Source organism: Orbicella faveolata, unplaced genomic scaffold (assembly GCF_042242905.1).
Source record: "Orbicella faveolata isolate gen_17 unplaced genomic scaffold, um_ofav_v1 contig_25, whole genome shotgun sequence".
Taxonomy (NCBI): Eukaryota; Metazoa; Cnidaria; class Anthozoa; order Scleractinia; family Merulinidae; genus Orbicella; species Orbicella faveolata.
This window is the reverse complement of record NW_028301553.1, coordinates 17467501-17493753: the sequence shown is the minus strand read 5'-3', so window position 1 is coordinate 17493753 and position 26253 is coordinate 17467501. Positions and strand designations below refer to the sequence as shown.

Here is a 26253-nt window from a genome sequence, read left to right as displayed (position 1 = left end):
ACCCTCACTGTTACCCTAGTAACTTGCCACAAAGCACTTTTTTTTCAAAAGTAGTTGTCGTGCAATCGCTCTTTTTGAACTAATGTAAAGTTTTCCAGTGATCAAGACGAACACCAAGCTGTTTAATTCAGAGCAGAGATTGAAAGTGACGGGAGGAAAGGTTTCAATATACAGGTAAACGTTTCCATATTTATATGCTCTTAATGAGCATATCACCACTCTTTGTAATTGTTTCGATGGCAACTTTTTTTTGGACACATTGCGATCCTATATTTGGGGAGAGGATTATGGGATTATTGGCAATGATGACGTTTCCAAAATGGCGGAAGGTGGCGGTATTGATGATGTTGGATGGTAAAGTCATCAAAATACCTTCTTTATAGTGGTTTTGAATCCTTATCTTGATCGCGAATCGCACTCTTAGTATCTCTTAAAACTAAAAAAATCTTCAAATGACTTCTTACAGGCATACGGACTTAGTTTTGGCGCTGTCAAAACAGAAGGATATCGACAGATTGCGTGAGCTATGTCGGGGACGAAAAATTCCAGCTGAAAATAGAGCGGACGTGTGGAAGGTACTTATCAAATCTTGTATAGCTGAAAGTACAGAACTACTCAGGTGTAAATGTATTGAGAAGTGATCTGTTTACTTTTTAAGGTTTGTCTGAACGTGGTCGGCAAACCAGATGCGTTGTCAAGTTGGGATGGCTTGTTAGATCTTAATGAACAGGAGACTATTAGGGACGACTGTCGCAAACAAGCGAGTGAGTAGTACTTACAATCACAACTTACACAGCTATCTTCCTTTACTGTGTTAGAGACCAAAGCTGTGATTTGTTCTATTTAAGTAGCGGAGCGATTAGTTTTACGATCATGTGCTTGAATAGATAATTACAGATGAGGCGAGAATTGATTTGTTTAGTACTGTTAGGCATCTCTGTTGTTAGATGCCATTGTTATCAGTTTTCACGTCAAATTTTATTAGTCGTGTGTTATTTGAAGGGATTGTTCTGTTTATCTTGTATCTAATTAGCTATCTTTAAAACGAAGAGGCGTGATGTTCGACATGATCATGAAGTCATTGGCTTTGTAATGCCGTGGCTTCATTCATAATTTATGACAAAAGTTCAAAAGCCTCGGAACGTAATTTATTCCTTTAAAATATATAGCCACTGATAACTTTCTTTGATTTCTGTTACTGTATGTGCACTTACATTTAAATTACTTCAGTAAAATGTAACTTCATGAGCTTAAAATTAAATCTTAACTTGAATCTCGTTCGATTTTCGCTGCAGCCAGTTTGATATGCAGACTAGACAATTCCTTTGTTTTTTATGTTATTTATTGTTTTTTCTTAGAGGGCTCCTTTCATGTTGATTTTGTTTTTTGTTCTGTAATTGAAATAAAACTTAAGGTGGCTGAACACAGTTTTTGATACCTGTGTTTCATTCACCTTTTTCTCTAAAACCCTTGATCCTTTGGTCGCCAAAAATGGCAGCAAGCAAGTGAACAACACAAACTTCAGTATTTTTATGGTTAAGCTGACGTATGTGCCATTGCCATGGCAACATGAATAAATATAAACAGGCCTTTAAAATCTGTTTTGTTTAATTGCAGAAAATCTAGTCGTTAGATTTTTTTCATAATTTGCATGCAACAAGCTTGTGATAATAATAACTTAACAGAGAGATCTTTAATTATCCCTTGTTGAAGGTTCACTGGAATATATAGAATTTCCTATGTTAAAGTTCAAATTTTTTTCAATACTCCAGTTACTTATCTCCTAAAGTATTTTCATGTCAAATTTTGTGAAATTTTAATGCTCAATGGTTCTCGAGAAATAGGCGTATTTACGAGAAAGCTATTTTGCATTCAATCACACTTTTTTGACTTACTGCACATGCGCTGCATTTAACTGGGTTCTTTTGGTAACAAAGAAAAAGCTGAGAATTGCTGGTTTCTTTGCATTGTTATCTCTTCTAACATACCTTTGTAATAAAAGACTAACACCATCAATACACTGTGTTTAATTGTGAAGAAAAATGGTACATATAGTGCAGTTATTGAGCAAATAAAATGATTGCTGTATTGATGCCATGTTTCTTTTTTTGTAATCCTTGTGTGCATGGTAAATTACATTTATTTAGTAAGGGCATGCACAAAAACTGTCAGTGCTTGGCCACCTTCAGCACTTACTAGATATCTCAGCTTAAAGACATGCTGGAACAAGCTCTGTCATGATTTTATTAGCAATATTTTCCCTGCAGACTGCCATGGCTCAGATTGAACAGTACCTAGGCCAGAAGTGTGTTCCACTGGGATGATCCAGATCAGGATCATTGATCCAAAATCACTTGAATCTTGTTGCATTAAAAGAACTGATGAATCTAGATACTCTATACCTCTAGACAAGGATTCATTGGTTCCTTTGAATTGATGCACCATGATCTGAATGATCTTTGACACTTGATCCTGACTGGATTGACCCCAAAGAAATGCACCCTTTGATAAATGAGGCATTGTGCATATATGTGGCATCATTAAATACTTGGAACATTTTTTTTTCAGCTAAACTTCGACTACCAGAAGATGAAGCAGAGGAGGTGGCAAGAGATATGGAAGGCATCATTACTTTCTACTGCAAGTCTCGTAATGAGAAATATAACTCTACAAGTGGTCTAACAGAAGTGCTTGCACCTTTTATGATGTTGGAACTGCCTATGAATGATGTCTATAATTGTTTTTATGCAATGCTCTATAAATACATTCCCAGGTAACAATTTCATACTTTTTCCATGACTTTGTGATATTTTGTCTTCTTACCATTAAATAATTATAGTCTTTTGTGACATATTTATTGGAAAGTCCCAAGCTTCAGTTATTTTGTGTTAACTGAGTGAGGACTTCTGGGAGAATTCTATCACCTAAAATCTTTCTTGTACAGGCCAAGCAAAACAAAAACAAACATGTTGATGTTGTACTGAGTGGCCAAATGGTATCAAACATGTTTGATCACCATCCAGATGAAGAGAATGTATGCTGCTTATTCTGTTATGCTTATATGCTAGTGAAAACTAGCCATAAAGCTGTTGAAAATATTATACTTTGGGGACCACATTTTGTTAACTATAAGTGAATGTATTTTTTTCAGGGACTGTGTACGAGATGGGAAACCATTTCACCTGTTTAGACTTCTCTTGCAGTATCATGATCCTGAACTGTGCTCATTCTTGGAATCAAAAAAACTCTGGCCTGATATGTATTGTCAGAGATGGGTAAGTCACAAAAGACCTTGCCTGGGTTGTTCGAAAGGTGGATAACGTTATCCACCAGATAAATCATTATGCAGAGGATAACGTGGTTTGTTTTGTTAACACTTTATCAGTACGTGTACACTCAAGCTCATTTATAGGCCTGTCACTCATCAAATAGGTAAAAAAAGGAGAAATACTTCAAAGAAATGCAACATGGCTAAGCAGGGTCAGTTTTTTTTGTGTGTTTTTATCTCGCTAGAAGTATTTAAAACTCCAATTCTCCTCTGTTTCCAAAATGGTTACTGTGAAGAGGAATTTTGGCTGATTATAAACTGTTAAACGTTGCATGGAACACTGGATTACTGGTAACTTTCTTAGCTCTGTAAGTAAGTACATAATATATGTCTCAAAAGAAATTTGTTTTTCTTCCAGCTTCGCAGTCTTTTCATGGTTGCATGTGAAACAGAAGTGTTAAGAGCCATATGGGATTTATACCTGCTGGAAGCTGACCCATTTCTGGTGTTTTTCCTCATGCTTGTAATGGTCATTAATGGCAGGTGAGGTGTCTTGGGCTTCTCTTATGAAGTGCGTTAGACATAGTAATGGCAGTAATGGGTGTGTTTGATACTGTGAGTGGAGATCAGTTCCTGTCAAGTCAACACTCGGCTACCATATAGCTGGGAGTTGTGGCAGATGAAATGTCAAAGGAAATCTTGAAATGAGATGATGATGTCCTGGCTTAAAAAAAGGTTCGAACTCATTCTTCTTTTTTTGTGTGTACATGTACACTGGCTGTGAAAATGGCAAAAACCTCCATGTTATAAATGGAACCACACTGCAGGGTAGGAAAAAAAATTGAAATCCAGTTGCCCAGTGGGCCAATACATACCAGTTTTCAGTTGCCCCCTCTAAAATTTTACATGCCCAATTGGCATGCAAGGTTTATGCCTTATCAAAGTTTCATTTACTAGGTACTGTCTATATAATCAAGTATGCTTGGATTTTGAACTAATCCATGCTTCCAACTCATTGTTTTTGCTTGTCTTGCAAATTGTTTTTGATATCACTAACCATTAGACTACTGCTTAGGCTAATTTCACTTGCCCACCGGACCACCAAACTTCCATTCTCAATTGCCCAAGAGCAAAATTTACTTGCCCCGGACAATCTTACCTGGGTTTTTCCCTGCCCTCCACTGGGAGTTCTGACACAACAACCAATAAACTGTTTTTTTTTTTAAGCCATAACTTCACTAACACATCATTTCTAATATTAAATAACAAAATAAGCCGTATAATTATGGTCATAACTGTTGCTTTTGAAATTACAATTTCAGAGATATGCTATTTGAGATGGAACATGAAAACAAAACAGAACTATTAGGTGAGGAATGGTGCTCTGATTTCCTTAAGCCACTGGTGAAACATTCATAAAGATAAAATTATACAACTATCATTAAAATATCTACCAAACCTGGTTTAATTTGGAAGCTTGATAAATCAGCGAAAAGTGTACACCTACATGTGGAAGGGTAGTGCCATGGACACTCAGAAGCCTTAAGTGCATTGTTTATTTTAATTAACAATATTATTATTCCACAAGTACACATTGGTTATGGCTATTATGAGATGATAGCAATTGAGGCTCATGGTCAGGTGCCAAGTTGGCTATCATCATCTCATATCAGACAAGTTCAAGTGGAATAATTGTTTTATTAAAAACCTCCCAAAATAAAGAATAAAATGAGATTTTACTGTCACACCAGTAAAATATAGTTAATGGAGTGTGACATACGTTCTCAATGAGCTGTTCATGACGGCATCACTTTCTATAGAGCTATTGAGCAGTTGTATTCCAAAGGTCAGCGAACTGTAAACTTTATTGAAGCTAAACTTTATTGTAGCTTTGTTACCTTCAGAACGTTATAACCAACCATAGCATTGGTGCAAAGCATTAAAGCACTCTTCATGTTTAAGATGTTACACATGCTAGGGTAAGCTGTTTGGTGGTACAGCCTTTTCTACTGGCTACCAGCAGACGAACGTCTTCATATAAAAGCTTGGACAACTGTTCCGAGTCCATTTTGAGTTCGTCTAAGCAACATACCTATTACTTATTGTAAATCTATCGTTTAATTTTCCCTCCCTCCCTCCCTTTGGAGACGAGGTTAGTCATGTATTCCTGCATAATAAACAAAGGGTCACTCCTGTGTGGTGCGGTTAAATCCCCCAAAATCCCCCAAGCTTGTTGTTTTTTCATCGCCTTTGAACATCGCTTGCGAACCGATACTCTTGTCTGATCCAGCACGTGCTGTCTGTCATTCAGCTTGTGGTGCTGGAGAGATAAGTGAGGTTGTTTTGTCACGCTATCACAGGAAGTCGTATGGGATAACCAAAGGCAAGGCAGTGTTACCTCATTAACGCCATCACAAGTTGTTTGTATTTGATTAATAGCTCTGGTTCAATTGCAATTCGCCACAGTTAACTTGCTTTCGCTAGGAACAACGACATCAATATAAAAATAAAAACACCCCGAAAATTATGTGTAAGCTTACCATATTTGTAGAGCATGGTAATTAAGTAAATAATAGCCTCCATTTGGCCTGAAAACAGATATTTGACCACGGACATCATCTGTTCTGAGAAGCAAACAGTTTTTTGGGAGCAGAGCTCAAGGAAAATTGTGAGCTTTGAGGAACAGAATGATAATGTCCAAGAAAAAATATCCGAGCATATATTTAAGTAAAACGGAGGCTTGTGTGTTTATTATCCTTCAAACATTTATTGTGCAGTTTTAGCGGGGACACATTTAGTCATGTGACATGTTTAGACCGATTGCGTGCGATCAAAAACATTTGATGGATTAAAATTACTCAATATACCATAATGGCTAACCTGGCCAATGAACTTGCATTAAATTGCATTATCCAATGATCCAGTGTTTACTAGTAAATACATGTATATCCCCTGAGTATTCCATGTGGGTGTCAGTTTTGTAAGTCTAACTTTATTCTATGTTGTGGTCAGTAGGCTTTTGCATTTCTATCGAACTACAATTTTGGAAATTGTAGAGCTTCAGTACACTTTATAGAACAGTTTTTTTCTAAAAGAATAAGTTAACTAAAGAAATGTCAACTGAGGTACATGTACAAAGATTTTTAAATACACATTAGTTAAAATCTAGGATAATGGATTTTATGTGCAATGAAAACAGACTGTGCTGTGTTGTAATGCTGTTCTTTGTCTTAACGTTGTTGCAGAAACAATATCCTCAATTCCTCTTCAATTAGAGGAAGATGACATTGAAGACTTCTGTTCTTTAGCTCAGTATTATGTGTCAAGGACACCACAGTCCTTTAGAAAGGTTAGAACCAGTTCATGGTGTTACTAACTTGTGCAGGTAGAGATATGAACAGGGACCAAACTATGTCATAATTTAACTACTATATTTATACACAACTGTAAACGATTTAGATTCGGTCAAAGTAATGATGCATTTTGGATAATATCCCAGTTGTACTAAGTTTTTAGAAAATTAATAATTTGAATGTCTTGTACATGTGTAGTGAAAGGTCTGGACAGCAGGAAAGTCACCTTAAAGTTTACATAAAAAACAACGATTTTCAATATAACAGACATTTTTCTGCAGAAACTTCTCTCCATCAGTACAAATGTTACATGCCTTCTTCTGTTTCTTGTATACGTACTAATTAGCATATTCTAGTTGTTTATATATTTAACCAATCAGAGTGCCTAAAGAATCTTTTAAAAGTTACGATGTTTATCAATTTATGTACAGTGTAACCTTGTATATAAAGGCTTATGAAACTTTTAATAAGGTTCATTCTTTACAAGTTATTTAGACTTCTCTGGATTTGTTTCACTCTACAGGATTACTATAACCAGCTATTTGGTATCAAAACTATTAATTCCAACAGTATTTCTCAAGCATTGTGTTTACCAGTTTCTGTATCAGAACTAGTTGAAGTGAATCAATCTTCCAAGGTATGTTATTTTCTTTCCTTTAGCTAGTGATTTAGACAAACTGTGATACGATAAAACTTAGTCTTGTACTCTTAATTATTGTTAAATGTTTTTTACCCCATTTGTTTTCCAGAAGGATGGTGTGAGGTTCTTTGTAGTGGACTGCAGGCCTGCAGATCAGTACAATAGTGGTCATCTTCCAACTGCTTTTCACTTGGATGCTAACTTGGTGAGGGCAAAACAGAATTTAAGTTATTTCCAGTTCATACCCATCGATATTTGCAAGTTGGAAATACCCAGTTGTGTGCATGTAAGCTGTGTCTGAGACTTTACAGAAGTGTCATTACATCCATCTTTAAAGTGAAGCAAGATTTCCTGGAATAAAACTAAAAACCAAGGGTCCAGGCCTGGCTATTCTCACACCTCGTCAGTCATTAGTTAATCACTAGTCAGAGCATTTAACAGCAATCAATATGCAATCAATTTCTTACGCAGAACATTTTGATTAATACTTGTGACTCTTGAAAAACTTAAGGCTGTGCATGCATGTTAGTTCACAGTTTTGAGTGATGTAATTTCCATCATTCTTGCAGATGTTGCAAGCTCCATCAGAGTTTGCCACAGCAGCCAGTGCATTGTTTGCCACACAGCAGCAGTCCATTGAAGCAGGATCTGCAGCAAGTGGGGAACATTTGTGTTTCATTGGCTCGGGACGTGAAGAAGAAGATCAGTATGTTCACATGGTCATTGCTAACTTCCTTCAGGTATCTGCACAATTGCAGTGACAGGAAATGTAGTGTCCTGAAACAGTAGTTGTACTTGTAAAGGTTTCATGTGATTTCAGAGAGCAGACAGACCTACCAAAATAGGGGAACTCAGTACCTACAATGGGTGACAAAAGTATTTGACACACTTTTGCAAAATACCACTTGTCTAGGTGGAAGGTGGTGGGGGAGGAGGAAACATTTCCAAGGCAATCAAAAATAGAATTTAATGATGAAGGGTTCTCAACATTGTACAATTACATGTCGATGAGACCCAAAAATTTGATAATGCCATCACACATTTCTGTTTCTTGGTGTACTTTTTAAAGCATGTGGATTTTACATTTGGCAACTTACATGTTAGTGCCTTGTAACTTGTACATGGACAAATCTTGACTTGTTTAATATTGGCTTTTTGTTTTCAGAAAAAGTCCAAATATGTCAGTATCGCACGTGGAGGTTACCAAGGTATGTTGTTGTTTTCCAAACTTGGGCATGGTTAATGCGACCTGATGGTTCTTATCAATTTGGGAAGTAGAGGGCTAGTTGCATGAAGTAAATGGCTGACACTGCTTTGAGTGCCACAGAAACAAGCCTTTAGGGTGTTCTGGGGCCATGCTCCCCCAGAAAATTTCGACAAGTTCCAAAAAACCTGTTGTAATATCGATATTCATATTGTGCCAAAACGATTGTGATTCACCGGTGCATTGGTGTATCATTGCAGCACTACTCTTTACAACTTACACACATGTTATATTTTCATGAAAAGTAGGCAGTTCAGAAATCTAAGTTGCCAGTTTTTTAGCTGGTTGCTGTCGCTTAATGAGAACCCCGCACTACGCACGGAAGTGTTTGGCCTCTGTTTGTCTTTGTTTGGCAGGGATGCATAAAAATTGCTACTGAAACTGTTAATTAGTCACTAGTCAAGCCTCACTGGAATGTCCTGAGTCCAATTTGTTCCAACAGGGTCGGATTGCTTTAAGAATAATCACAAAGAACAATTATAGCTGTGTTCAAGGCTTTGCTAGTTGTTCATTTTTTGAAACTACATTCTTAATCCCCAAGTTGTGTAAGAGTGTATAAAGTTGCACAAGTGTCAATGAACTTGAGAGAAGTATGCTGAGCTTACTGGTATTTTTCATTTTGATATCAGCCCTGCATGAACTGTTATCTGACAACTTATCAACTGGACTGGCAGACCACACACCCAATACCTGTATTGTCTGCACACCAGAAGCGTTTTCAGAAGATGAGGTTAGTATTGTTGCCGTATACATGGGTCTCCAGGACTTAGAAACAAAATATATACATGTCATTTGCAAAAAGAAAAGAGTACAAATGTACAATGTAATGAGAATAATTTAAAGGATCTTTGGAGGTGTTATGAGTTATTTTGATTTATTATTCCTGAAGACAAAATTGGCATGTATAACAGTGCAACTGGAAAATAAAAAAAAAAAAAACAGGTAACAATATTGTACTTATGAAGTTTTTTATTGGGCCCTTTTAAATGAGAATGATACACTGCAGTCTACTGTAAATACTTGTTGAAAATATCAATATGAAAATATCATATCATATCATGTCAATTTTTCCTCTTTTGCATTACAGGCATGAGTTAATTAAGCACAAACTTTATTTTCCTTTTTCTTCCCTTCTCGTCTTTTTTTCTTCCATTTTTATTTTTTCTCCCTCTTCCCTTCTCTTTCTTTTCCTTCAGTTCATTGCGCTTTCCATTTTTATTTTTTCCGTTTACGTCATACACTGATCCTCTGTCTTGAAACCAGGTTCTACCAGTTACACTGTTTATTATATGGCTAGCTCCGTGAGCGGGCAAGATGAATCAAATCCTACGCTGTGATTGGCTACTCGAACTGGCAAGGTGGAGCTATCTTACCCGCTCGGGACTACCCGCCGTGTCCCGCAAGAAAAACTTTCCCGAAAGCCATATAATAGATCATTTATTGACCAAGCTTGTTCGATCAAGATTGCTGGATATTGGCCAATATCCAGCCATCTTGACCTCACACTTGGTCAATAACCCATACATATTGACTGCTGTGATAATAGTAACAAATAACTGATGCCAACTTTGGCTTGATTGTTTCTAGAGTTATCATGAACTATCCAGAGGGGAACAGAGCCCAAGTGATTCCAGAGTAAGGGACTGTATATGTAGCAAGCTTATTACTGACAACTTAGTTATGTTTTTGTGCTTAATGAGAACTGCTTAATCCACAGTGTTTTGGTACCATCTGAGGGTTAAACAACACGCTATACTACTACAGACATGATAGCAAATTTAAGATGATTTCCGCAGAACATTCGAACAATAATGACAAAAATAAAGTTGCCAAGAAACCTCATAGCATGGTAATATTTAGAATAAAGGTAAGAAGAATTTATCGAGACTGAAGCTCTGAAGCTGACGCTGCGAGAGAAATTGAACTTGAAGTTATTTCTATTTCACTTAAAATGGACGTTTCGCGTTAGTTCAAAACACAATTTAACACACGCATTCTTACATGGTTCGACCTTAACTTTCTCGAGAATGCTTGGGGATTTAATCGCGGGGTCACCTAGAGAAATGAATTACAGTGAGATGTGATAAGTTAATAAAGATGGTGAATGATGGTGAGATGTTTTAAATAGTAGTCAAAAAGTTACCGTGCTGTAAGTAGATTTTTAGTAAATAATTTTTGCATGTATTTCTCGAAACTTCGAGCGGAATCCGTCTTAATTATTTTGTACACTGTAAGCAGTCCAGGAAATTTTGCTCATCTTTATTTTTATTAATTTAATATTAACTGTATGTCTTTTTATGCCACAGGGTGGCTTAGTCAGCATGCTTTCCTCAGCCATCAAATCAGGAACCCACGTAAGAGAGAAAATAGGAAAATATATCGCTGATTCTCACCATCCTGTAGAAAGGTAAGAATACAAAGAAAAACACTGATATCACCAGTCATGGGTCTTGCTTGTTAATGACACAATTTTGGTACCTGTTATTCAGATTAACTCGTTATATCTGTGTAGCATTGCACCCTCACTGGATGCCAATCCTATCATTGTTTAGTCATTGGTCATAAAGGGGCTTTTGCACAGAATTTTCAGTACACGGTTTTGGGATAGATGGTAAGCATACATGTCTACAATATTATTGCAGGTAGTCCCACAAAGGGAAAAAAGATACGAGTCCCCGATGGGATTTGAACCTACATATATAACCTCCTAGATACTGGGAGGTCATGGGTTCGAATCGCATGCAGTGAGGGTATTGCAGGGTACATGGTAATTTAGAAGTCATTGATTATAGTTGTCATCGTGGTGTTTTTTACGTGATTGAAACGCAAAGAACTGAATTGGCTAGATGGTAAATCATGTTAATGCATGTAAAGTGAGCACTTTTTTTGTAATTTTTGTATTTTTTTACCAGACATGTAAGTGATAAAGACAGACAAAGCAAGCTGTATAGAAACGTTCAACCGGTGTTTAGTATCGACGACGACGATGAAGATGGAGGTATAGATCTAGCTGTTTGATGTAACTGGTTTGACTCTGAGTGGATGAAATGTTCCTGCAGAAGCATAATATTTGCAAATTGAGATTCTATCTCTATCACACGACAGATGGTGGTTACCCAAGGAAACAACTAACAAGAATGAATTAAGCTGTCAATACTCTCCCTCCCTATCCAAAAAAGAACCTCAAAAGCGTCTGAAAAGAACCCAGTACTGACAAATCAGTCAGTTATTGAAGCTAGAAATATATGTCTGTGTTTATGTTTTCTTGGTCGCTAAAGAAGATTTACGAACTACCGATCTGTTGTTGTTCATTTCAGCGGTTAGGCCGGCCGTCCACACTAAACTGTCTCGAAAACGGAACTTTTCGAAAGCTCTCTTCAAACTACAGGAATTTGAAAACGCCGGCTTTGCATTTTAATGTGGTCGGAAAACATTTTGAAAACGGAGCTTTCCGAAATTGGTGATATGACGAAAATCATTTCATTTCCCCGCTTGAGTTTTTCTCAAACGCAAATTCAAAATAACCGGTGATTGTTGCGTTTTCAAATTTTTCGGCGTGCAGTAGTGTGGACATGGCCTGAAGTGTGACCAGCATCTTAATCGTCATCCCATTTACATTTTGAAACTGCACGCTCATTTTAAGCCCTGTAGGCGCTCCCATACAGTATTTACTGCGTTATAACTCAAAACTGTGATTCTTTTCTTGTAACAGATAATTACAGCGCTAGCTCAGAGGAAGAAACGCGAAGAGAAGCAGTGAACATAGACACGTGGCTTCATCGTAAAGATGTCGCAGCGTCTTTTCAGTGCCACCAAATAATTCAAAACGGATACTTAACTCCTAGGTACGTCTACTGAATTTTCCATTGTTATTTCACCATAACCGGACACCTGAAACAGCCTGTCAGCAGACTGTTGCTCTCTTCTCTCCAGTTATTTCCCGAGCAGGGAACCCTCTCACGTGTTACGCTGAAATTGTCTTGCGTAAAGATCAAACATACATTCCATATGCGCTACCTCCTTTTATCATGCAGTATAAAATTTACACCAGAACCAAATTGTTACGATTTTTTCTGTTTCTTCACATTTTCTCATTTTTGTACACAATTCGCTAAGAACGACAGTGAACACTAAATACAGTCGAACCTCCGGTTGCGATCACCTCTCCGCAGCGACCAGTTTTCCAAAATACAAACGTTTCCAAGTCAAATCACTATATTTGGAACCTCTTGTAAGCCACCACCTCTCGTGAACGACCGCGACCACTTTTAGAGTCAAAAGTTTGAAATTTCTCTTGTTTTTAACCTCCCGTAAGCGACCACTTGAGAGATAATAGAGCGAAAATTGGATAATAAGGTGTTGTAACATCATCGCATTCCTGGGTAATACAAGAGATGGAAATTTCCCAATTGATAGTACCGAATTTTTTTCTCGGAATTGACTTTTCACATGAATAAAGCATTTAAAACATGGGGTAAGTCTCTGCTGTCACCATATGCTAATGAGGCAAACTTTGAACCCAACATGGTCTAAGCTCTCGTAAGCGACCACCTCCCGTAAACGCTTACGGGAGGTTCGACTGTATTATAATAGCGTGTTGATCAAAGTCACATTTATTGACATAGTCTTCAAACAGGTTGTTTCATGGGATTAGATAGGTTAACTGTAAAGGTGTAAGAGAAAGAAAGAAGAGAGGGAGAGAGAGAGTATCTCCCGCTCTAACTCCTTCCCTCTTACTTTCACCCTGTTTGACCCCTAAGCAAATAATCTGACCACCCACTGTAAGTCGTAACTTGCTATCGCAATTCACGAGTTAAAAACTGACCTCCAGGCCATCATGCTTTCACAGATCTAAGTAGATACCTGAGTATGGGTCCATCAGCAAAAATAGAGAACATGGTTTTTTTGTTTTGTATCACACTTTATTATATGGCTGTGTCTCACAAGGACTGGGAACTACCGAATTCACGAATTTGATTGGCTGAAATCGATATTGACCGCGGTCTAGATTTTCCCATCTAGACCGGCATCTAGACCGGTTTCATTTTGCGTTGAAAAAGTAGCAAACTCAAATACAGAAATGTTCGCCGTTTTCTTTTATTTTCTTCTCAATCATTTATGGAAGTGCCAAAAAACCTGATGACCAAAAAAAGTAAAGAGGACGAGCAAATTTCGACAGGTTTAAGTTAAGCTCATCTCCGTTTGCAAGCAAAATGTCAGCAAACCAGTTACATTAAACGAATTAAAGTTTTCTTCTTTGCCATATAATAAACATCTTATTAACCGAGCTAAGTCGGTCTGTATGGGAGAATCTTGACCTCGGTCGTGCGTACAGACCTCACTGCGTTCGGTCTGTACTCACGACCTCGGTCAAGATTCTCCCATACAGACCTCCTGCTCGGTTAATAAGAGCTAAGTATTTATAATTCTACACAACGGCATGTACTGCTAGCTAAAATTGAATTGTCAGCAAGAATTGTTTCAATACGTTGCCAACAGACAATGGATATTGAAACAAGGCCTTGTTGTTTAATTGCATTTGTTTGAAAGAAACAATTATCAGTGAAAACATTGGGCACTCAGTTAAACAGACCAGGAAATAAGAAAAAGTGGGAGTTGTCATCTAACGGGAATACAGATTGCAGGTTTTCGTTATTGTTACTTATTGGTAAATCATTGTAAGCAGACGTGGGAAAGGGGGGGGGGGGGGGTTATAACGGAGGGGTCTCAGTCAAGAACCGGAATTTTACTGTATATTTACATAACCTGTGTTATTGTTTTCTTTTCGCAGTTATATTCTCCTTACGGATGTTCAAATGTTTGTTTTACGAGAGATCCCCAAGAGAGACGGCTGGGCTTACATTCAAAACAGACATCATTTGACTTCGGTGGTAAAAATCACGTCTAAAAGACGTCACCCTGACTTGATCACTTTTAAATATGGAACGAGTGATGGTGAAACCATTCAAGTCACCGAGACAGAAAGATATATTATTCCTAATGCAAAGAAAGCAACCCAAAAGATCAAAGATAGAATACTTAAGTTAATTGACGAGCATTAATAATTACAGTGATTGAATTTATTCGTATTTATGGTTCAATTTTTAATAGGGCTGTTTGTTTTGATTTCAGAAGCATTCTCTGAACCTTATGAATTGTGTCAGAAAAATTATAAGGGAAAAGGGAAAAGGAAAAGGGAAGATTTGAATGGGCCTTGTTGAACTCGGTATAATTAATGTTTTAGCGTATTAGCATACAATAAGTAATGTTTCCAAACTTTGTTCGTTGTATCTAGTATACTGTGACATGTGATTCTGTTTTAAGCACTCACTAAGATCCACTGAGTTTATCTCTCGTCATTTATTTCCAGAAATAACACAACTGCCATGCTCAGCCACCTTACTGTGGATGCCGGCTTTCTAAGTAAATTCCACTTAAAACAAGTTTTGAATGGATAAGGTTGTTATTCTGTTTACTCCTAACCATTCAATTTGATTTTGGCTCACTTGAAATGAAGAGCTTCTCCAACATCGAACATTGATCAGTGTTTGCTTCGTGTAGATGGAAGAAAAGTTGCTACGTGACGACTTCTTAATGTGTAACATTTATTTATGACGGATTAAGAGAATTATTTCACCCAGTCTTCTTGTTAAACCTTCATGATTTTTCACTAAAGATGATAACGTTAGTATGGGACGCTCTTTCTGTACGTTCTCTGGGATACTTGTGTCACGTGTCAAATTAACCTCAAGATGGCGGACGAGGAGAGAGAGATGTAAGCTTCTAAGAGGAACTTCGAAGGACGTTTAATGTGGTAATGGAAGCCCTAGAAAACATCTCAGGTTATGTAGGCTTCGGTTGCCGTATAGTCTTGTGCTTTGTGTAAAAAATAAATTTAAGTGGTGTGACGGTTTAATTTTGTTAATAAGAATGAGGAGAAACAAATTATTGAATTAGTAACTTTCAAGTATATTTTTCACTTGTGAATATACTTAGATCATCTGTATAGTGCAAAGTAACAAGTAAGGCAAGTTTGAATTCTGTTAATTTATACAAAAAAGAGAGATTTCAAATGTTTACTATTTTAACTTCAGAATTGTGAACTTGCTTCAATAAAATGTGTTGAATGTTTGTGAAAGATTCAGGATACAATAAAGCATGAACAAGCGTAAACAGAATACCTATTCACCTTATTATTCGCTCTCGATTTCTATGAGGTGTATGAGGTGATAGTTGATGAGTCCGTAGCTCGAGATTTCTATTTAACAATAGAGTGTTTCTGTCGAGGAACTATCGGTTGATAGTTGCCCCACGGAAATTTGATGTTCTTAAAACAAATACTTGCCCGAGAAGCGAAGCTTCGAGGGCAAATATGCTAGTTTTAAGAACATCAAATTTCCAAGGAGCAACTATCAGACCGATAGTTCCGAGACATAAACACTCTATTGTCTTTACTGTTCACCACTAAATCTTCTTCCACGCGCCAGTTCAAAAATCTTATTGAATTTTTCAGCTTTTTTAGATGAAAGCCGTGAAAGCCAAATGTAAAATTTGAAAAAGAAAGCAAACAAAACCCTTTTAATACAATGTCAATTGCTTACTTTCTGTAAGCCCGCTTGTTTACAGAAATATTTTCACGGACGAGTACTATCCATCAAATTTCCGCGGGGCAACTATCAGCCGATAGGTCCTCGACAAAAACACTCTATTGTTTAAATAGTTGACTCGGGCTGTGCCCTCGTCAACTTTCACGCATAGAAATCGAGAGCGAATAACCTAATTGTTTTAGGGTAAATCTACTAGTCGTTCAAAAATTTAATGTAAATCCTCTTCAAAGACACTTCGAAAACACAAAGAAGGGGCTCCCAGCGCACGCTGCTACGCTGCTCACTATCTGCATCAGAATAGATAGTGAGTTGCGTAGCCAATCAGAGAACGGCATTCGTGATTGAAGACTAGTAGATTTATACTAATGGCTGATAGTATATGAGTAGCTTAGCCAATCAGATTGTAGCATTTGCATTAGTATACTAGTAGAATTCTACTAATCACCGATAGAGAACACCTCAATGTAGAGCCTGAATTTCTTAGCCGTGTCTTTTGGTTGCTTTACTCCTGGCGGCAGAGTCCCCGAGCCATTTATGTGACCAACCCGTGACTCGGCCCAGTCGTATTACAGAGGAGTCTGTAATGTAGAGGTTGCATAATTTCAAAGAGCCTTGGTAACCGTAATAAGCCTGTTTAATGCCGCAAACGTCCCAAAATCGAAATCTGTTGTATTTTTATTGAAAAGAACTGCATTTCAGTAGCAGAGCGCGAGAAAGCGCAAGTGCAGCGTTACCTGGGTGGAGTGGGGAAGGTAAGGCTGGTTTTTCACCAGCGCACAAGTAGAAGGCAGCAGACGAAGTGAGGACTTTTTGTTAGGAAATTTTTCAAACAAAAGGCGCTAGAAGTAGATTTGCACGTTGTCGTCATTTGACCACAACCACCAGAATTCCTTTCGTTGTTTAAATTTTGAAGTCGCAGTGGGATTTAAATAACAATTTAATACCCAGATTAGCAGAAGAAGCAACAAAATTCAAAGATTCTGGTAGTTGTAGTCAAAGGACACCATCATGCAAATCGCGTATTCTCGGCATCAAACTGCGTGCATAACCCAACCTTGTTCTCATGTAGCTCTCTCATGTTGCTTCTCTCTTCTCCGCAAAGGCTCCCTTGGCGAGGGGGAGGTAGAAACGAGAGTGAGGATGCGCGTGGGGGACGATGGGAACAGCGCTTCCAGTTCTTAAGGGAGAGACGCTTGTGCGATACTGAAAACCAGCTTTTTATTAAACTTGTACCCTGCCGTCTTTTAAGCTACGTAATAGATGACACAGCTCGAAAAGGCTGTTAGACCTAATCTGTTCGTGGAAATGAGAATTGAAAAATCGCACACTAGTGGCAAATGTGATCGAGGTTCGATTTCTTGGGGCATCAAAGGAAGTCTTTCCACCGTTGCTATCGTTGGCATGGCCTGGCAACGACCTTCCTAGGCTTAAATTTAGGCTCTTTAGGAGAACTTGAGTGACCAGCCCAGCTTCTAAGGCCGCGTCCACACTACGCCTAAGGAATTTGAAAACGGAGGTTTCACTCTGAAAACGCATGAAATGTTTTCGTCCATACTACGTTAGAAAAATTTGAAAACCCAACAATCAGCGGTCATTTGGTGTTTGAGTAACGCTCGGTCAGGGAAATCACATGATTGTCGTAACCTCATCGTTTTCAAAATGTTTTCTCTCCACACTAAAACGCAAAGCCGGCGTTTTCGGGACGGCTTAGTGTGTGGACAGAAGGCCTAACCGAAGAAAGGAAGCTGCGTTTCAAATTCCTCCGGCGTGGTGTGGTAAATCCTCTTGAAATGAAGTTGGCGATTACAAGGATCTGCATGGAAAGTTTCAGGCTAGGCGACAGTTAAGGCTGAAATTTTCAGCCTCAAATCGTGCTTGCTAGAAATGTCAGGCTACAAGTCAATATAATTTTGATTAAAAGTTTATTGCTTTTACAATCAGTCAAAAGAAGACTACAAGAAAGGTCTCCAATAATTATGAGATAATCCAAATTTGATCTTTCATCCAAAAGCACTCCGATTTTTAATACAGGAGTTCTCAAGTAATCCCTGGGGAGGGATCCCACGTGAATGAAAAGGCACGGGATGCTCGTCATCCTGCTTAGGGGTGTAAATCACACATGTTGGTCTCACTGAGGGTGTTCTGAACAAAACGCCACTATTTTCAGTTGTCCAGGTATCTTTTACGGTTGCTCTCGAAGAAATAATTTTAAAAAAAACCCACTTTCATGTCTATTATAAGGGATACATTTTGGGGATTAAATTAAGCGCGAGCCATGCTCAGACTGGTCTCCTGTAGGGGTTTAATTTCAAATTTTCCAATGCGCATCCCCAACCTTTTCACAAGGGAGTGCCCCCAGGGGTCACAATGACAGCAGAGATCTATACCATACTGTAAGTTACTCTCTGTAAAGGCTGGTTTTCACTAGCGATGGAGTCGTAGTCGGAGTAATAATCAGAAGTGTAGAGTGATTCGATCCAGTGAAAATCAAACTGATGGAGTCGGAAGCAGAACACTGCATCCGCTTGTGACTCCGTCGCTTACGATCCAGTGAAAACTAGATTGTCGGAGTCGGAAGCAGAAGCGAAAGAATAAACTAATCACAATGTTCGATTCCGGGCCTTGTGATTGGTTAGTTCTTCTGCTTTTGCTTCCGACTCCGACATTTCACATTATTAGTTTTTACTGGATCATAAACGACGGGGTTGTAAACGGAATTGGAAGAAATGGAAACGTTGATTCTTCCGACTCCAATTTCGTCGAGCTTATGACTCCGCTTACGACTCTGATTTTCGATTTTCACCAGGTTATGAGAGCTCTTACGACTTGGACTCCGACTCCGACTCCGTCGCTAGTGAAAACCAGCCTTAAGTTTAGACCTTCTGCCTTTGTGTTATTTGTGCAAAAACAGAATGAGGTTGAAAGAACAAGAAATTTTTAAAATTGTTACTTCAAAATACCACTATGTAATTACTCTAGTTGCAGTTCTGAGCCTTCCTCCAGTTTCTAATATGCTGCAATTGTGTTTTCTTTCTCACAATTCACTTTAATTCACTATATTTTCAATTGCTACAATATTTTGACCTCAAAATTCTAATCTATAAAACGGGAAAAAGCCGTCAAACTACACGGGATTCGGCAGGTCTGACTGTGTACATTTTTTTGTTGTATCATTGAAGAACCATAGTACAAAAAACAAATACAAAAAGTAATGAGATCAGTTGCTGTTTTTGTTGTCATTGTTGCTGCCTATTGAAAGCTTGCCTGATTTAAAAAATGCAATAAACTAGTTACTTTTCTTATCATAAATTTTGCCGCCGTCAACTACATTAACTACACACGAACCATTCAATTGAAGACCTCATGACCCACTCTCTGGGGCAGCCCTCACGTAGGTCTGGGCCTAAGATTTTGCTATTCTGTAGATCCGGCTCCTGGTTCAAATGTTCAAATGTTCTATTCATGGAACGTAGATCCCATGTTTATACACATATATCGGTCTTCTTGCTCCTCAGTGTTTTCTGTAAGACGTGGGCATCAGCCGGTTCAATGTGCTTGTAGTATTGTTTTTTGGTTTCTATTATTTCAAATCCGAATCCCTTGTAAAATCCTATAGCTCCTTGATTGCTAACTTGGACATGCCTGCAATTAAAAAGCAAAAAGAATTCTGCTTATGACTTCTCCCCAAGAACTTTCTTCTTCAATAGCAAGTTATTTCTTTGAGTACAAAAGTTAAAAAATAAACAACTTGTTATTGTTCAATGAGATCCTGGAGACAAAAGATCAATACAGAACATAAGCAAAAAAACAAAAACAAACAATTACATGTACAGCTCAGTTACTAAAAAAAAAATTCCCCTCTAGAAAAGGCTTATTTCATAATTTGTTTATCTAGCAACCTTGTTGCTGTCCCCTTTAGAGTTTTGAAAATCTTATACTTACAAATAGACATTGTCAATGTTGCCATCTTTTTCACAGCATTTCAATACATGTTCAAGCATGACAGTTCCTAGAGTAGGAAAAAAATGTTGAAACATGACACAATTTTATTATAATATATTATCAGTGTGCCAAATTTTAGTGGTTATAGCAGTAAGTTATTTACCTGCGAGCAAAAGGCTGTTGTGTTAAACGAAATACAGCTCAACATTTAAAGAACACTTGAGAGATAATGACAAACTCTCAGTCTTCTGCACATATTTTTCAAGTTCAATAAACATTGCTACTTATTATATTTAATTACCATTTCTGTTATCATTCAATGCATTTTTTCTTCCTTTCAATTGGCCGAGAGCCAACCACATGTCCTGCAAATAACTGCCTACAAATAATGGTCTGCTCATGTGTAGTACGGTCTAAATGTGTTTTGCTGCAAATATTCTGCTCATGCGTAATGTAACCATGATCTCTGGTGAAACATGGGGGATTTCTCCCCTGAGCTCTCAGAGAGTGATTAAAATAAGCAAACAAATTTGGTGATCGAATGATAAAACATTATTGACCTCAGTTAATGCAAAAAATCGCTATTTGTCAGTGTCTCACAGATCAATGATTTGCCTTGGCCTTAAGGCATCAGCAAATAATTGATCTGCTCACCACTGACAAATCACAATATTTTGCCCAACCTTGTCCAATATTTGTTAATTATCTGAAATCAAGCCTTTGAACTGAGCATACATGGGGTGTACAGTGACATGCTTCTCTCAAAATATTGGCAAATAACAAATACAAATGTTTTTCTATCAACCTACCAATACCAAGTCTTCTATATGGGGCTAAACATCCTAATGTCATTATGTAAAGTCTTCTTGCATCTTCTGTCTGGTCAATTCGACAGCAAACTGCACCAACTACAATGTCATTGTAATAAGCTAGTAGAAAGAAAAAATACTGTGTAAGATCACTATGTAAAGGAATCATCTATAACATGGATATGTGTTGTAGTGAAAGGTACAACAAAAAAAAGGAGACAGCTGAGTGAATTTTGACATATAGTATTTAGACCATAGTTGGTCTGCTAATCTTAATTTTACTCAAGTAGTAATTGGTTTGGATATAATTAAATATCACAAAAACTTTGAATCCGTTTCATGTCAAATATGTGGCCCAAAAGCCAGAAAAAACCAAATTCAGAGAAGATCTATCCACCGGAGTTGTTTACAAAATTAAAGGCAAAGATTGCGAAAAAGTGTACATTGGATAAACCTCGCGCACTTTAAAAACAAGAGCAAAAGAGCCGTTGTTACAGGTGATAAGGGAAGGTACGTTTTTATTGGGAAGGGGTGGGTCGGGGCTTCGGAGGGGAGGGTCATTAGTAAATCTTTTACAAATTGGGGAGGGTCAAACCTGTTTTATTCGCAACCGGGGGAGGGTCAAAGTTTTTTTTGGCAAGGAAAAAATTACTCCATGTCGCTTAGTTGACAAAAATGCGAAGTGTATAGAAACCTAAAACTTGAATAAAGCTACCAGTCAAGATTAATCTACATTATTTACAGGTGGCCATATTTTGACAGCGGTAATGTTTCCACACAGGGTTCTGGTATAAAATCAGTCTCCGGTTACGATTCATTACTTAAGTTACTCGGGCTTGAACCGACAACTCGATCTATTACATCACTTTGCAGGTCAGTTTCAACCTCAGAAAGTGATGAGGTCACTTGTTGCTGCACATTTCTTAGCGGGGGGCTGCCAAGGTTGTTGACACTCCATTGAATCATACAGCAAGCTGCCAATGTGTGCTTTGATCATTGCGACCTTTTCAGCTTTCTTCCCTTTGAAGGTGATCTTGTGATGGGAAAAGTACAAGGAAAGCTTGTCCACCCTCAAGGATGACAGCTTATCGGAGTTGTACAGTCCAACCCAGTCAATGTCATTGTACTCCGGGTTCAGCCATTCTATTTGCTCCCTTTCAGTCTCCTCTTTCTTCTTCTCCTTGCGCATTTTTATTACATACCATGCAATTAACTGCTTTGTGCACAGACCCAGTTATGTGAGTAACACTTCTGGTTAGTTATTTTCACTTCCGGTTATTTTTGTCTTGGAGGAAGTGGGGGGAGGGTCAGATGTTTCTGTGTGGGTATTTGTGAAGGGTCATGCATTAATCCATTCTGGGAGGTGGGAGGGCCACGACTTTTTTCGCAAAAAATTTCTAAAATACCCCGATCCCGCCCCCCCCCCCCCCCCCCCCTGCAATAAAAAACATACCTTCCCTAAGAAATCTTTGTTGGCACAACACTGTGCACAAAACAGTCACGATTGATCTTGATGATGTACAGAAAGTGGACCACTGTTCGCAGTGGTCCCGAAGGTTGTTTCTAAAAGTGTGGCATTTGATGCATGACCAGAATTCTATTAATGAGCACATCAAGATTCCAGTCATGTACACTATTTTAGACAATCCCTAGTGGGACTGACGGTCATTTTTAAAGGCCTCATTTACATCTTGATGCCATTTTTAAGGCATAATTTTTTTATGCTGAAGGTTACAGTACTTAAACTGAAACATCCAGATCAACCCTTTTTTAGTCAGTGACAACAAACATTTTCATATTTTTATCATGCCTGACTACAACTACAGTATGGTTTGGATATCTCTATCATGATAGTTGAAAAATTGAGAGGGACTTATAGCCCTAAGCTTAAGTTATAATTTATACTAAAATATGATGAAACGTTTACTTAATAATGATGGGAAATCATATGTTCATCAGTTTTAGTATGGTGTCACAAGGATTTGAAGTAAGATACTCTTAACGACCTGCCCTTAGAGAAAGCACATTTAACTAACGGGTGGGTTTGCAGTCTTGCAGACATAACATCAAATTACCTAGTTTAGCTAGTTCTCCAACTTCAAGCACATCCTTGTAAAACTGTGAAACAACAAAACATTATACGTAAGACTTAAGCATGGGTTAGCTTGTATAATAGAGTATCAGGATTAGTGACAAACGTGCATCTGGCAGACTTTTAATCCATTTTTTTGTGATACCTTCTTAGACTCAATTTCTGCAAGGCTAACAAATCTCAGGCTTGCAGAAAATATGCTATTGTTGCTGTCTCCTGCACTTGCCAACCCAAATATCTACATCTTTTACCTCCACTATTTGTAACTTTTTTGGATGAGCTATCAGTGTTTCTGCCAGACTGTGCCATTGCGGGAATCCCGGGTTGCAATCAGCGATGGCCCCAAGAAAACAAAAAAAGGGCCAATTTGGCCTAAAAAAAGGTCTTCGGGGACCACTTTGGCCCTCAAATAAAATTTTCTGGCTGAAACAGCGACGTATTCATGGACTTAATTTTGCAAGGACAGATTTCTAAAAAATTGGCATTATTCTGACACACAAAAATGCAATAAGATAATGCCAATGAAATAATTAAATACTTTTTGAGGAACCATTAATGAAAACAACAATTTTCAAAGAACTTTTGCACAGCCTGGTCACTTCCCAAGGAATCCAGTTTTCATATTCAAATACACTTTCATAGTGTGTAAAGAAGAGAAGCTTATCTAGTGTGAGAGGAGGAAGTGACCTTCCTATTTTTGTATTTATTTCAACAGGACTGTCTTGGGTCCGTTCAACAAAGATAGTATTTATGACTTTACAATTTTGTTTTCTAACGGTAAACCCCCCAAAAATACAATACTAGAAAAAACCTTTTACTCTATTTACACCTGTACATAAAATTTACATGCTAAAGCGTTTTTGCAACAGATTACAGCATACATAACATCACCGAAACGAAACAATTATTATGCAGTGGAAAACATATTTCTCCATTCCACACCCAAATATGAAAGGGTAAATCAAACTTTATAAATGTACTGTACAAATGCACTTCCTCGACTGAAAGAATGTAATACATTACTCTATATTGATCACAGCTCGTCGATGATCACGGGATCACTGGAAGGATAAAAATCAGTTGTTTATACCATCAAATTCATCCTCTACTCTAACCTTTTAGACGCTATAAAATCCTAATGGCCATAGTCAACTTTTTAAAATTATTTTCAAATATGATCGCAGGCTCGCATGCATACGACCATCTTGTCTTTTAAATTGCATTTTGATCATAATCCATTGAAGAAAGTAAGGAAGAAATTGCTCGCAAAAAGAAAACTAGTCTTCCTCTGCTTGAAAAAGCAGACTGACAAGTTACCTCCTTACCTTATCGTTGTAGCTCACCGGGAAGACAACAGAATTCAATTTCTTCAGCTGCTTGATGTTATGTGGAGTGACATCGCCTAGCTCCGTCCTTCCTTTCCTAACAAACAGATGATAAAATCGAACAATCAACAACGAAGCGATCGAAGAAATCGGCAAAGAAATGTTCTTACGGTTTCATGGGTTTGGAGATTACAATTTCCTGATGATTGGACATATTTTTGCGGCATAACCTGTGGAACGATTCCCGCCAAACAGCACTGCACATGCTCCAACATGCGCCAACCTCGCTTTCAAACTCAGGTGGTTGTTCGCTGGATTCGTCTTCTTGCGGGCTCAACTTTTAAGATGGCGACATTGGAGATCCGCCTGAAAAGGGTGAACAAGATTTATTTTGAAGGAGTAAGTGATTTCTTCCAGACTCTTTCACTGAATTCGTGCACGTAGTGAAAGGGCTTGGTTTTCCACAGGCCTGGTTATGTGATTGCTTTGTGTATGTAGCGACTATTAGAGACTAGTCTATGTCTCGTTCTGTTTTGTTTTTGCTGGTTTTTGTGTTCAACATTGAAGTCTTGGCTAAACATCAGTTTTGTGTCAAAATACTCCGGCTAACTCCGTGTTAATTCATTCATGCTTATGGTACTGCAAGGGATGAAAGAGGACGAGTGAAAGTGGTACCTCTCAACAATTATGACCTCTTGCGGTCTGCGTGCAGAGTATGAACATTTTATGTTTATAAGCTGAAGCTTACTTACTTTGCGATTCCAAAAAGCGTGAACACTTTGATTCGAATTTGGTGTTTTGGCAGGTTTGACTTGCGTGCAAACTCACATTGGGTTGTTGGCCCGGAGTGGGTACTCCCAGCAAAATTTGGTGGGGGTGTACAGCCCGCTTCCCAAAACCCTTACCCTATTTATGACCAAAATCTGCAATTTTCCCTACCCAATTTATGACCTGACAAAAAATTTGATACCCTATTTATGACCCTTAAATCAATCGTTTCAGGCCTGCCTTATAATTAGTTCGCTAGTTCAGACCAGTGTTAAATTGTGGTAAACGTAATTTGTTAATAATCTGCAATTGCTGTTATTAGATAGTAAATAATGCTGACAATGTACTAACCTCGTAAAGAGAAATATGATGTAGATCACTATGGAGCAGACTTATAGAAATGAAAAACATATATTTAGTAGAGTTTCAATTTTGTTTTGATTTTCCAGGATATCGTTAAGGGTGTTATAGTAGTTCAAAGTCGTGGAGAGCTACCTCACAATGGCATCACTCTCTCTATGGAGGGAGTAGTGAACCTTCAGCTGAGCGCCAAGAGTGTTGGAGTATTTGAAGCATTTTACAACTCACTCAAGCCAATACAGCTTGTCAACTACTCCCTGGAGATTGCAAAACCTGGCAAATTATACCATTCAATGTTTCCTTGTTGGTTATCGTAGTTTATTAATGTTATGATTGTCTTGACCATCTGTTAGATAGTCTGATGCCTTTGAGAAGGATATCACAGTATTAACTTTTCAAAGTTTTAAATTAGGAGCATTGCTTTACTTTTAAAATTGTAATCATGTTAAGTTTTCTGCACCTCACAAAAACATAAGCCTGATTAAAAGTTAGAAAAGTAACATTATATATAGTGTCCTACAGATTGTGGCTCACTTTTGGCACTTTAATTTTGGGGAGATTTTGGACGTGTAAGAAGTTTATATAATGATGTCTTGTGATCCTCTAGCTCTTTTTTAGTTAGCCCTATTTTAGATTTTTTTAGATTTTGAGCAATATCCTTTACATGAAACATTCATCATCTCCTGGATTTTAATTATCTAGTTTACATCTATGAAACACTTGCTTTCATAAAGTTGTAAATGTTTGAGTGATGAGTTGAGGTAGATTTAAATGACTGCAATGTTTACGCCAAATGGCAAGACCGAACTTCCTTTTGAGATTCCG

At 37.9% G+C, this 26253-nt stretch overlaps 3 protein-coding genes across 4 annotated transcripts in view; 2 read left to right on the top strand and 1 right to left on the bottom strand.

Moving 5' to 3' along the window:
• The first annotated feature begins 274 nt into the window (after positions 1–274).
• LOC110052248 (TBC1 domain family member 23-like) lies at positions 275–15703 on the top strand. Its single transcript, XM_020758357.2, has 18 exons — positions 275–354; positions 467–575; positions 659–764; positions 2569–2773; positions 3152–3275; positions 3687–3811; positions 4591–4637; positions 6514–6617; positions 7145–7258; positions 7371–7466; positions 7831–8001; positions 8427–8469; positions 9155–9255; positions 10113–10160; positions 10832–10932; positions 11438–11523; positions 12238–12370; positions 14317–15703. Exons 1-18 carry the CDS (start codon positions 320–322, stop codon positions 14585–14587), a joined length of 2019 nt encoding a protein of 672 aa, XP_020614016.2. The 5' UTR covers positions 275–319; the 3' UTR covers positions 14588–15703.
• Positions 15704–18037: 2334 nt separating this feature from the next.
• On the bottom strand, positions 18038–24580 carry LOC110052242 (N-alpha-acetyltransferase 50-like). The gene is made up of 6 exons (XM_089293147.1): positions 24471–24580; positions 24301–24397; positions 22959–23001; positions 20884–21003; positions 20075–20141; positions 18038–19774 (listed from the first exon to the last, which is right to left on the bottom strand). The coding sequence occupies exons 1-6, from the start codon at positions 24563–24565 to the stop codon at positions 19615–19617; spliced, it is 582 nt and encodes a 193-aa protein (XP_089149273.1). The 5' UTR covers positions 24566–24580; the 3' UTR covers positions 18038–19614.
• Positions 24567–26253, top strand: part of LOC110052241 (vacuolar protein sorting-associated protein 26C-like) — a 9458-nt gene continuing 7771 nt past the window's right edge. For both annotated transcript variants that reach the window (XM_089293145.1, XM_020758351.2), the window contains exons 1-3: positions 24567–24699; positions 25518–25711; positions 26217–26253. The exon at positions 26217–26253 is cut by the window's right edge and continues 63 nt beyond it. In XM_089293145.1, the coding sequence (XP_089149271.1) occupies positions 24574–24699; positions 25518–25711; positions 26217–26253 (357 nt within the window). In that variant the 5' untranslated portion in view covers positions 24567–24573. The remainder of the gene's footprint in view (positions 24700–25517; positions 25712–26216) is intronic.

Coding starts and splice junctions, on each gene's coding strand:
- LOC110052248 (XM_020758357.2), top strand. CDS start 320: ATGGCGGAAGGTGGCGGTATTGATGATGTTGGATG. Junction 8,002..8,426: donor TCATTGCTAACTTCCTTCAG/GTATCTGCACAA, acceptor TTTTGTTTTCAG/AAAAAGTCCAAATATGTCAG. Junction 10,161..10,831: donor AGAGCCCAAGTGATTCCAGA/GTAAGGGACTGT, acceptor TTTATGCCACAG/GGTGGCTTAGTCAGCATGCT.
- LOC110052242 (XM_089293147.1), bottom strand. CDS start 24,565: ATGTGCAGTGCTGTTTGGCGGGAATCGTTCCACAGGTTATGCCGCAAA. Junction 23,002..24,300: donor CGGTGAGCTACAACGATAAG/GTAAGGAGGTAA, acceptor GTTGTTTCACAG/TTTTACAAGGATGTGCTTGA. Junction 21,004..22,958: donor TGGAGAACTAGCTAAACTAG/GTAATTTGATGT, acceptor TCTTTCTACTAG/CTTATTACAATGACATTGTA.